The sequence below is a fragment of the Anabrus simplex genome, chromosome 2, assembly GCF_040414725.1.
Source record: "Anabrus simplex isolate iqAnaSimp1 chromosome 2, ASM4041472v1, whole genome shotgun sequence".
Lineage (NCBI taxonomy): Eukaryota > Metazoa > Arthropoda > Insecta > Orthoptera > Tettigoniidae > Anabrus > Anabrus simplex.
In genome coordinates this window covers 788131651-788145180 of record NC_090266.1, presented here as the reverse complement: position 1 = coordinate 788145180, position 13530 = coordinate 788131651, and the positions used below count along the sequence as shown (strand labels likewise).

The window sequence follows — 13530 nt, the reverse complement described above, 5'->3', positions numbered from 1 at the left end:
ATAGAAGGAGGGACTCACCGACACATATTTTGCTCAGGAGTGTATACGGAAGAAAATCTTGATTGTAGGTGATCAAGTACCGGTTGAATTTTATAGAGCTTTTTGTCCTGCAGGTTAGGATCAAATTTGGAATTGTAGGAGAAATGAAGGAGCTTCAGGAGAAGATGAAATCTTTTCTCAGAGATAATTTTTGAAAAGTAAGGGGTTGCGATACTTTTCCATTTTGAGAAGTACATACTGTTTTCTGACTTATGAACTATCCCCTGCAGCATTAGAAGTCCAATTAGAGTTTTTATCTCAGTTGGATTTGTATCCACCCAATCTCTCGCTCGTGACCATGGTTTCAAGTTCGGATGGGCTTCTAAAAGCTCTTTAGTATAGACATTGGTCTGTTCGGCAGTAAGTTGAAACATATCATCACCTATGAACTGTTCAAAATATTCCAACACATTGGATTCATCGTCGAAGTCCACATTTACACCATTAGTAACAGAAAATACAAATTTCTGACATAAAACACCACATGGCAGGAAAGGTTGAAACATGTCTAGCACTTCGCCTTCATCCGATTCGTCATGTTGTTCATCTTGTTCTTCATTCTCACTCTCTGAACCACTTTCACTATCAGACTCTCCTTCATCTGTACCAAACCACTCATCTTCATATTTCTGAGAAGATAAATTGTCACAATCATTCTCTAAGTGTTGAATAATCTTGTCTTCTTTGAGCATTTTGAACGTACACTTTGAACTAGATGCTGCCATATTTGGCCTACTGCGGACAAGTAGCACCACACACTTGTAAAATAGAAACAAATAAGCTTCAAGAAGCATGGCATGTGGTATTTGCTGCCATCGTGCGGGAAAAACATCAATTAAGACGACAATGACACGGCAAAGTAGCTTGTCATATCCAGGAGATATTCACGGTAAAAGACGAGTACGTATATATTCGTGATGCTCATTGCCCTGTAACATTCAGCGTATGAATATATACACCATGCCCAGTTAAGCTCCACACACACACATACACACACACACACACACACACACACACACACACACACAGAGGGGGCGGGGTCATCAGATGAATCAGGGACAAATATGGTAGAAGAAATAAATAAAAAGTAATAAAATAAAAGTGGAATGAAAGACACCCAGTATAAAATAGAACAGAGCTGAAGAATGGAAAGAAAGTTTGTGGAGAAAAACCAGAGAATGATAATAATGTGAGAAGGTATGGGAGGGGGCATAACCGATGTACACACGGTATAAAATTATGACACTTAACACATAGCCTGGAATGAACCGTCTGGTGATGAGGAATGTACGAATTTGGAAAACACCGAAATGAAATAACAATAGGGAAAGGGCAGGGAAGAGAACTACCTATGTAAACCCTTAATGGCTGGCAACCATAACCCTTCTACCTAATACACTTCTGGTAAGTTTTGATGTGGAGTCCTTGTTCACTTAAGTGCCGATTGACTAGGTCATGACTCTCATTGAACATCTGTTCCCTGAGGAAATTACTAAGCTATTTCACCACTGCATGGCTTCCAGCTATTTCTTGTGGGGTGGGCAATTTTATGAACAGACAGGCAGGCTATGGGAAATCCACTCTTGTCAGTAGCGACTAATTTCTTTATGAAGCATTTTGAGAAGGAGGCTATTGCTTCAGTGCCCGTCAAACGTATGAGTTGGTGGAGGTTTGTTGACAACACATTTGTGGTATGGACAGAAGGACCTGAGAAACTTCATCTATTTATAAACCTCCTAAATCAGCAACCAAACCAAACCAAACCAAACCAAACCACACCCCATGGCACTACAGCCCTTGAAGGGCCTTGGCCTACCAAGCGACTGCTGCTCAGCCCGAAGGCCTGCAGATTACGAGATGTCGTGTAGTCAGCACGACGAATCCTCTCGGCCGTTATTCCTTGCTTTCTAGACCGGGGCCGCCATCTCACCGTCAGATAGCTCCTCAATTCTAATCACGTATGCTGAGTGGACCTCGAACCAGCCCTCATGTCCAGGTAAAAATCCCTGACCTGGCCGGGAAACTAACCCGAAGTCTCCGGGTAAGAGGCAGGCATGCTACCCCTATACCACGCGGCCAGCTAAATCAGCAACACCCTTCAATTAAATTCATATAGAGATTGAGTCGGATGGTTGCCTTCTTGGATGTTCTAATAAGAAAGAAACCGGACATGTCCTTAGGACATACCATCTATCGTAAGCCTATGCACACAAATGTCTGTCTCCATGCAGATTCTCACCACCATCCAGCACAAAAGCAGGGCATTCTCGTGACATTTACCATGAGGGCGACACAAATTTGTGAGCCATCAAATATCCAGGAGGAGATGGACACACTGAGTCACATTCAAAGGTAATGGTTACAACGATGCACAGATTCATAGAGCCCTGCATCCCAGAGAGACAACTAAGCACAGCTTAGAGAAAGAAGAAATGAAAGGAACTACCTACCTGCCATACATTCACAGTACCACAGATCAAATTGCAAAGATCCTCTGCAAGCACAATATAAAAGCCGTGTTTGGAACAGTCATTAAAATCTCTCACAGTTTAGGGAAAAGCAAGGACAAATTGTCCTCACTATTACACCCTGGAGTGTACAAAATTCCCTGTACTTGTTACAAGGTTTAGATTGGCCAAACATGCTGGTCCGTTGGTACTCGTATCAAGGAACACCGAAGAAATATCTGTCTCAACCAGCCAGACAAGTCAGCAATAGCTGACCTATTGTCAGGTCATGATGTTCTATTCCAAGATGTTTAAGCTCTTCAAGTGAGTAATACATGGTTGCCAGCCATTAAGGATTTACATAGGTAGTTCTCTTCTCTGTCCTTTCACTGTTGTTATTTTGTTTTGGTGTTTTCCAAATTCGTACATTCCTCATCACCAGAAGGTTCATTCCAGGCTATGGGTTAATTGTCATACTTTCATAACGTGTCTAAACTGGTTATGCCCCTCTACCTCCCATACCGCCTCACATTATCATCCACTTTCCTTTCTTCAGCTCTGTTCTATTCTATTCTGGGTCTCTTTCATTACAATTCCTAATTTTTATTTCATTATTTTCTATTTATTTCTTCTACCACATTCGTCCCTATTTTGTCTGACGACCTCTTTGTTACTTCTCATGCACACACAGTGTGATGGAACATCTTAATTGGAGCTTAATGGTGTTGTCAGCTCCCATGCCAGCACTGTGCCAACATACAACAAGCCATCTGATGATGAATGAGTGTTACCACATACAGCGACCAACAGTCAAGCATTCTTAAATCCAAACCCTCATTACAGTAGAAGTCTTCCTCATGAACAGTCAAGATTTCTGAAGACACAGAGCAAAGTTCTCTGTGAAATGTAAAAGGCTTCACCTTGTTTTCTTGACACGGCGTAAGCCCAAATGCCTATATCATGTCTACATATACGGGCTATGAAAGCATCAATGGTGACTTCCATTTTCTTTCAAAAGGCATCAATTTCCAATTCACTTGGCATTTTGTATCATGATCAATAAACCTCAAGGGATGTGAAGGTCTCTATTTACCTCAGCCAGTTTTCGGAAATGGCCAGTTAAATGTTGCAGTGTCAACAGAGCAATATTTAAAAGTTGCAATAGTGCCAAAAGACAATTGAACAAGGAATGCACCAAGCAAGTGGCTGCGCAGTTTGGGTCACATAACAATCAGCTTGCATTCAGGAGATAGTGTGTTTTAACCCCACTCTTGGCAACTCTGAAAATGGTTTCCCATGTTTACATCAGGCTGTAACTTAATTAAACCACGGATGCTTCCTTCCCACTTCTAGCCATTTTCTATCCCATCGTCACCATAAGAACTACCTGTGCTGGTATGACTTAAAGAAATTTTTAAAAAATAAGTACAAGGAATGTCGTATACAAGGAAATTCTTCCATAAATATTTACCTCTTGACTGTCATGTCTTGATGGGTTTCAGCTAGTTAATTTGATATTGGTAAAAACACAAAATTATGAGCTGAGTATAAATAGTGGATCACTAGTAGCGTGTTGGCCTCCTGATCCCAAAATAGCGGGTTCAAATCCCATAGCGTTAGCTCGATTTCTCAAGGGCGAAAAAAGTCCATTCATACGGTACAATGTCAGCATGTAAAAGATTTCTGGTAACACATTTCATCTTTAACCGACAAAACTGATTAAAACTTGGGCATGAATTGCCCAGCAGAGTTCCGTTTGTCTCTCACCTAGTAGAGTAAAACAGAATGTCAAAATTGAAACACAAGCAGCCTAAATTGCATCAGATCAAAATGTTTACATGTACTAGCTATCTATATAATAGTATGGCCTCAGCTACCATGTGCAGACATTTCCATTTGATGCCATCTGGCTGTCTGCTCATCAATTTCGAGGTTCTGTTTTACTCTAGGCCTACTAGATGGCAGACTGAGTAAACCGAAACTCTCTTGGGCGTCTATGGCTGAGATTTAATGAATTTTGTTGAGTAAACACCAAATGTGTCACCAGAGATGTTTTACATGCCGACATGGTACAACATGAAATGTCGAATGGACTTTTCTCCGCCCTCCAAATATTCGACTACCTCTGTCGGGTTTGAACCCGCTATATTGGGATCCGGAGGCCGACGTTCGATCACTGATCCACGGAGGCAGCCTATGCACTAACTGAGGCCATACAATTATTATTATTATTATTATTATTATTATTATTATTATTATTATTATTATTATTATTATTATTATTATTATTATTATTATTATTATTACAGCATTAATAAGCACAGGCAGTTAGAACTGCATGTTGTTATTGTTTTCTTGCTTAACATTGCACCAACACAGAAAAGTCTTATGATGATGATGGGATAGGACAGGGCTAGAACTGGAAGGAAATAAACTTGGTCTTAAGGTACAGCTTGGTGTGAAAATGGGAAACCATGGAATACAATCTTCAGGGCTGCTGACAGTAGGGTTCAAACCAATCATCTCTCAAATGCAAACTCACAGCTACATGACCTAAACCATGCAGCCATCTCGTTCAGTGACTGCAGTTTGTAGTATCTGTCCTGCTAGTTTTGAAAGATGATTATATTTGAACTTTTAGTGTAAAAGTAAGATATTTTAGTGCCATACGTAATTTATTTTAACGCTGTTATGTACATATTTAACTTACAGTACAGTAGATAGATTAGATAGATAGATAGATATTTAATTTTTTATTTCAGACTGCTGAGACAGTGGAAGCCATTGTTACACAGCTCATGGAAAAGCAACGTGTAGCTCGTGCTGCTGCCCTAACAAAGCAACTAGAGTGTGGGTGCCCTGATTCTACCTGTGCTGACAGCAAAACTTGTTCACATCCTATGCGAAGGATTTCTGCAGCCAAGCCAGGCTCTACAGAACAGACAGTAGGAACTGGAAATGGTGCAGGAAGTGGTGCGGGAGCAGTGCGGCAAGCAGTTGTGAGCATGGCACTTTCCAGTGAAAGCAGTAACCAGGTATTATGAATAATTTTCTGTCCTTTTGGTGTAATGATTTAATATTATTTGAAGGATATCACATATTATCTTACAATACACTCTACTTAGATTTCACATTCAAATCTCAATGACTGACCACAATTTTGAGAAACTGGGAGCATGTAAATTGTCTCCTTAAGAATGTTACTGAAAGGCAGTCCTGACTATCAGTAGCCACCCTAAAGAACCCTTAATAGTCCATAAATTATGGTGAATCCCAAAACAGAGTTAGCCTAAGGCATTTGGTAAATATCTGTCTTACCTCTCCGTAGTCAGAATCTCACACTTTAATGTCTGTACCATCACCACTGGCAGAGTGGAAAATGATAATTAAGAAGATGAAAGTAGGAGAAATCTTTGGGAATAGATCAAATTGTAGTTGAAATGAGAAATGCAGATGTATCATGGAGATTACAGTTGACATACAGACTGATCGAGGATATATGGAAAGAGAAACAAGTACCAGAATATAGACAGAGTAAAATTATCACACCTGTTTTCAAGGAGTGAGTTAAGAAGAAGTCATAATTACAGAGGAATAAATTTTATACCACATATTACCAATCTAACAGAAAAATACTAGAAAGAAAATTTAGGGAATAGGTAGAAATATAAATTCAAGAAGAGTTTAATTTAGGAGGCTTATCAGCAGTGCTCATTTTCATTATGAAATAAAGTTTGTGAAAGCATTGGGAGTGTGGGAAGGATTAGACAATGAATGACCTTGACTGATTTAGAAAATACCTATGATGATATCCCCAGAGCAAAGTCTGTGACAGTCTCGTACACAAAATGTAATGGAAAAGAAATGATAGAAAATTGTTGAAACAGTGTATTTTATATTCTAAAATTGAGGAGTGTCTGTTCAAAAGGTGTCCTTTCAGCTCACCTTCTTTCTCCCAAGTCTTCCCAGTCCAAACTTTGCAATATTCTTGTAACGCTACTTTCTTGTCAGAAATCACCCAGAAAAAATCGAGCTGCTTTCCTTCGGATTATTTCCAGTTCTTGAATCAAGTAATCCTGGTGAAGGTCCCATACACTGGAACTATAGTCTATTTGGGTTCTTATCAAAGACTTGTGTGCCCTCTCCTTTACATCCTTACTACAACACCTAAACACCCTCATTACCAGATGCAGAGATCTGTACCCTTTATTTACAATCCCATTTATGTGATTACCCCAATGAAGATCTTTGCTTATATTGACACCTAGGAACTTACAGTGATCCCCATAAGGAACTTTCACCCCATCAACGCAGTAATTAAAACTGAGAGGACTTTTCCTGTTTGTGAAATTCACAACCTGACTTTTAACCCTGTTTATCACCATATCATTGCCTACTGTCCATCTCACAACATTATCGAGGTCATTTTGCAGTTGCTCACAATCTTGTAACTTATTTATTATTTTATACAGAATAACATCATCTGCAAAAAGCTTTATCTCTGATTCCACTTCTTTACTCATACCATTTATATACCCTATATAAGAAAACATAAATGTCCAGTAATACTCATCAACATCATCATCAATGTCCCACTCCAGTTGCCCGTGTGTGGTCCAGTAATACTGCCTTGAGGAATTCCCCTCTTAATTATTACAGGGTCTCCTGAGATCTATTTTCTAGAAATATAGCAACATATTCAGTTACTCTTTTGTCTAGTCCAATTGCACTCATTTTTGCCAGCAGTCTCCCATGATCCACCCTATCAAATGCCTTAGACAGGACAATCGCGGTACAGTCCATTTGACCTCCTTAATCCAAGATATCTGCTATACCTTGCTGGAATCCTACAAGCTGAGCTTCAGTGGAATAACCTTTCCTAAACCCAAACTGCTTTCTATCGAACCAGTTATTAATATTGCAAATATTCCTAATAAAATCAGAAAGAATGCTTTCCCAAAACTTACATGCAATGCATGTCAAACTGACTGGCCTGTAATTTTCTGCTTTATGTCTATCAACCATTCCTTTGTACACAGGGGCTACTATAGTAACTCTCCATTCATTAGGTGTAGTTCCTTCATGCAAACAATAATCAAATAAGTACTTCAGATATGGTACAATATCCCAACACATTGTCTTTAGTATATCCCCAGAAATCTTATCAAATATAGCTGATTTTATAGTTTTCAACTTGTGTATCTTATTGTAAATATCATTGATATCATAGGTAAATTTTAATACTTCTTTAGCATTAGTCACCTCCTCTATCTGGACATTATCCTTGTAACCAACAATCTTTTCATACTGCTGACTGAATACTTCTGCCTTTCGAAGATCCTCACAAACACACTCCCCTTCTTCATTAATGATTCCTGGAATGTCCTTCTTGGAACCTGTTTCTACCTTAAAGTACTTATAAATATCTTTCCATTTTTCACTAAAATTTGTATGGCTGTCAATTATGCTTGCCATCATGTTATCCTTAGCTGACTTCTTTGCTAGATTCAATTTCCTAGTAAGTTCCTCCAACTTCTCCTTCGCCATAAGACCTATCTGTGTCGGTGCGACGTAAAGCAACTAGCAAAAAAAAACCTGTTTCTCCTTATTTCCACAGCCTTTTCTAACTCTGTTTCTTTTCAATCTGCACCTCCTTCTTAATCTTTTTATTTCTCTGTAGTATTCAATTTTGTACTTTTTTGTGTGTTTTTGTTGCTTTGTTTAGCTTACTACATGTTGTATTCTCTTTGCATATACTCTTCATAATGCATAAGGTATAAGGTATTTAAATTAACAGTTGAATACTATCGAAATTCCGTGAGCTATCCAGACTGGAAAGATTCAGTTTCTTGAAAGTTGTACCATACCTGGTACCCAGAAGGACTTTGGTTTTGATTCCCCATCAGAAGTTAAAAAATTTAAGAAACGAGTTTTCCACTTCTGGAGGTGTATATGGCCCTGAGTTTCACTCAGCCTACACCAAAAGTGAGTACCTTGTTAATTCCTGGGGTTAAAGGTGGCCGGATGTAGAGCTAACCACTTTACCCCACTAAGTGCCGAGCTTACAGATAGTGAAAGCCTTCCACCCCCTCAAGGGCCTTCATGTCTTGTACAGAGATGATTTTTGTTTTGCTTTTTACAGATTATTCCACTCTTGGATAGCAGCTTCAGTCAGTTGTTGAATGTTGGCAGGCAGATTGCTTTCTTCAGTTCATGCCATGCATGCTGATCACAGTTCATGTCCTCAGAATATGCCAGCCATACCATTCACTGTATGCCATGCATCTCAAGGAACTGATTGCCCAGTCTGAATTGATGGAGAAGTGAAAAGCCATTGCCCACAGTGGCTAGAAACCCTGTAACAACAAGTTGTCTCCTTATACCAGATCAGTCATGTTACCCTGAATAGGAATGAGAGGTGTATGTCAACCAAATCTGATCCCACCCCAAAACATGACAGAATCCCCTTGTTGCAGATGTTCCAGCCTTTCACCAGATCGTCTCCTTAAACTAATCTTCCTTTTGTATATGTATTGAATATTACAACATAAAACTACTGTTCACTTAGTTTGACTCCAGATAAGCCTGATGACTCACAGTCAACATGACTGCTCCACACGAATGGTGCTACTCAAATGCATCACTAAACAACACCAACTGTGCTAACCAGTGTGCACTTCCATTGTTCTTCATACCATGGGCTATGAGTTTGGGCTCCCCTCACATGAGCTGCCCTATGTTGTGTCTTCAAAGGAGCTTTTGCCACAGACCTCATTGACGTCCTTTGTTGTGCAGCCAGTTTCGCACTGTCTGATGTGACACATTCACTCTGGTGGCCCTCCGAAGATCCTGATGGAATGAGGTGACAGTAACAGTGGGCCAACATTGTGCTAAAAGCAACAAATATCGATCCTCTCTGTGAGTTGTTTTGCGTGGGTACTCTTCCCACATTTACCTCAGTTCTGCACGTGCTGTATGTACACCACCAACCTTACAAGTGATGTTAAACTGACTGACAAGACAAATACCTCCTATCGGATAAATATTGAACCTGATCTGGGCTTAGCATCACTGTGCGTCTCGGACATTGGCCTACAGTGCACACTGTAAACATGTTTGATGTACCATGACATATACTGTGTGAAATCATAGTATGCAAAAAAAGAAAATATTGAATACTCTATAAATACCTATTATGATATATACATCCCAGGCTAAGGACAAAGTGGGTGAAAATCAAACTCAGCCTGCAGAAATAATTTTTTTAAGGAATCTGTTACAGAAGCGAAGGAAAAAATAGAGTAGGAAATGAAGAAATATGGAAAAAATTAAAAAGTTGTATGATAAATTGGTGAAAGACTGAAATGGCTTGGACATATTAAATGAATGAATGAATGAATAATGTCTAGATCATGATGGATGGACCTAGTTAAGGAGAGGATCATGGTAATGGATGTTAAGTGGTTAGAAAGATATATAGGAACCATCCTTGGCCCGATGCAGCTGAACCTAAACCAAACCAAACCAAACCCCATGGCGCAACAGCCCTGAAGGGCCTTGGCCTACCAAGCGACCGCTGCTCAGCCCGAAGATCTGCAGATAACGAGGTGTTGTATGGTCAGCATGACAAATCCTCACGGCTGTTATTCTTGGCTCTCTAGACCGACAGCTGCATCTGGATAAGGAAAAGGATTATGAACTTTTGCAGTTATATTTAGGTTGATATTTTCACCAGGTGCTTGTTTTTCCTATCATTTTCATTTGTTAATCTTCACAATAATTTGCCTGTCATCATAGTTTTCTATTTACATGGATTAGAAGTAAAATATGAAGAATTATTATGGATCTCATTCAATTTAATTACTAAATTCTATTTATGATCAAGGGTTAATTTCTTTTGTTCCAATTGAAACCAGACTTTTTGTGTCCATCCGTATTTCGTCCATATTATGTGAGAAAGACACTCCTACCAATAGTTTGTCACAAGAACTGTAGGTGGGGCTAGAACAATGGTGGGATGTGTGAATTTCCTCCTCCAAATATGAACCAATGCTTCCTGGCTTAGTGGGAGTTATTCTCTTATATAAATAATGTATGTAAACTTTATTTCTGCAGTTATTATAAAATGTATACTTATAAGTAGGGCCTGGATCTTATGAAATTACATATTTCATTCCTTTACTTGTAAACAACTGAAAATAAAGAATGTTGGTGAATTGTGGTTCCGATATAGTCATACCTGTGTTTCATTTTATATATTTTTACATATTCTTAGTAATATTACAAACTTTTACATATTATGTGAAGAATGTAACGTTTTTTACATACCTAGCTAATTATTTTTAACAAATTGTGTCAGCTCATTTAATTTTTGGACTATAGTAACTATAGTAAAATAATTCATCTCATATAGAATATACTGTATTTCAATTCCTAAAGTTGGCTTTAAAATTCCTTTAAAATATTGGGATTTCTGACCCTTTGGCTGTGAAATGCAGTAGATCTGAGTGCCTCAACTGCATACAAGAACAGTAATCCTTAATCATAGATTTCAAGGAATTGGGATTGTTAGTATGTGTTACCAGTGCTCCAGATGCTGAATATACTTTCTTACTTCACCATGGGCACATGATAACCAAGTGACATAGCCAGGAATTTCTCACTAAGGCAGCCATGGTTTGAGTCCTGCCAGTGCTTGTGAGAGCTTTGAAATGGGAAGTTACATCCATATGGTTTTGTTTTTTCTGGTGATTTAACATCACACCAACTTGTACAGGTTTCTTAGGATAGAAGCGGCAATAGATTTAATTGAGATACAGCCCCAGTATTTCCCTGGTGTGAAAATTGGAAACCACCAGGCGAATTGGCCGTGCTGTTAGACGCACGCGGCTGTGAGCTTGCATCCAGGTGATAGTGGGTGCGAATCCCACTGTTGGCAGCCCTGAAGATGGTTTTCCATGGTTTCAATACAATACACTTACCTTAATGAAGGCCATGGCTGCTTCCTTCCTACTCCTAGGCCTTTCCTATCCCATCGTCGCCATAAGACCTATCTGTGTTGGTGCGACGTAAAGCCAATAGCAAAAAGAAAAATTGGAAACCATGGAATAGCATCCTGAGTTTTGCCGATTGTAGGATTTGAACACACCATCTCCCGAATACACGACATGAATCACGCTGCCAACTTGTTCGATGCTTATGGTTTAGATTCCACGTAAGACTGTAGGTTCCTTTGCTATTGGTCACAAGCTTAACAGTCACATAAAATAGAAAGCATGCACTTCCTTGCATTGGCTGTTGTTGGCTAAATTATTTGTATACTGTGGTAATTACATTTTTCTTTGCAGGTATCCTCTACTACAGGTTCAGGAAGTATGATCCTCACAGCTGCTGCAACTGGAAATGCTGCTTCAATAGCTGGTTCTTCAGTAACAGGCACTGGTACCGGCACATTACAGCAGGCTCAAGCACGACTACACCATCATGGTCACCATTCCGCAGCTAGCACCAGTTCATCAAGCACAACCACAAGCACAGCAGCTGCCACACCACCACTTGTGCTCAGTCTATCTCAAATCCAAGGTGGCGGTGGACTTCTTATCTTGAACAGTTCTAGCAGTGGTTCGAGCAGCTCTGCACACCAGTCACTTGTATCACCTGTAGCTGTTACATCTTTTGTGTGCAGTACAGGTGGTCAGCAGCAGCAGCAGCAGCAACAGCAGCAGCAGCAACAACAACAGCAACAGCAACAGCAACAACAACAACAGCAACAACAACGAAGCCATCATCATCATCAACATCATCAGCAGCATCAACACCAACATGCTAAGGAGTCAAAGCAATCTACAGCTACTGCCATAGTAATTAAACAAGAGGCTATGGAAACTAGTTCCAGTTCCTGCTGCCACCAAGGATCTGCGACTGACTCCAGTGCAAGTAACAACAGCAACAACAATAGCAACAGTAGTAACAACAATAATAACAATAGTAACAACATTAATAATAACAACATCATTAACAACAACAACAACATCAATAATAATCATGGAAGTAGTAAAATGGACGTCACCAATGGAAATATTACAACAGCTTTTGATACAGGGGGGACAACCTACCTCACTAGTACACGGGATAAGAACGTTCTTAGGCAAACATCGAAACAGCACATTTCTCTGTCTAATTCTGCTTCTGTTATGAGTAGTGCTCCTCCAACACCAACGAAGCACATGGATACAAGCAATGATGATTTACTGGACATCAAGCCAACGTATTGTGGTAGTGATACAGTGTTAGTGATTGGATCTAGTTCAAGTTCATGTGCGAAAAGTACTGATACTGTATCATTTGTGGGTGGATTCTTTAATGAGACTCTAGACCTCTCCCAGGAGGACATTCAGCGCACCCTTTCAGCTAACATGCCCTTGTCTTGTTCATCAGAATTGAACAGGCAGGGTAATGGTAGCAGTATGGTGTCCGGTGCACACCATTTTATAGCGTCCAAGTCACTGGCACCCTCCAACAGTGATGAAATCCCTGCAGACGATGTAATTGTTTCCGAAATAAACCCTATGGAGTTTATTGATATTTGTGATGTAGTGGTGTCTCCCACTCAAGTAGACGATGATGTTTTTGTTAATTTGGATGCATTTGATATGCTTGGAGACTTTCCAGAACTAGAAGTTCTAGAACCATCAACGGTAGCTCCAGGGAGTAGTGTGGAAAGTGGGGGATTCATGCATATGGTGGAGTCTCCGCCAGTTTCAAATCAAGGTGCTGGAGGTGGTAGTGGAGAAAGTAGTCAGGCTAGTGGCAAGACAGCACCCCCAGCAGACAGCTCTGGTAGTACTGGCAGCAGTGTTGAGAAGGGAAACGAACAATCCTCACCAAGAATGGACTACAGGGAGGGTACAGCCAATATAACTGATTACTCACCTGAATGGGCATATCCAGAGGTAAGTTTACTTTTAATTTAATTTTTAGTGTAATGAGATATGTCTTGTTTTAACTGAATTTAATTTTAGAAGTGGATTTTGAAATTGTTTTT

At 39.7% G+C, this 13530-nt stretch overlaps 1 protein-coding gene across 1 annotated transcript in view; it reads left to right on the top strand.

The window, feature by feature from the left end:
* Positions 1–13530, top strand: part of Camta (Calmodulin-binding transcription activator) — a 705348-nt gene that overhangs the window by 339566 nt on the left and 352252 nt on the right. The window contains exons 7-12 of the mRNA XM_068226037.1: positions 5249–5408; positions 5496–5521; positions 11834–12145; positions 12317–12384; positions 12505–12914; positions 12981–13438. Coding sequence (XP_068082138.1) covers positions 5249–5408; positions 5496–5521; positions 11834–12145; positions 12317–12384; positions 12505–12914; positions 12981–13438 — 1434 coding nt within the window. The remainder of the gene's footprint in view (positions 1–5248; positions 5409–5495; positions 5522–11833; positions 12146–12316; positions 12385–12504; positions 12915–12980; positions 13439–13530) is intronic.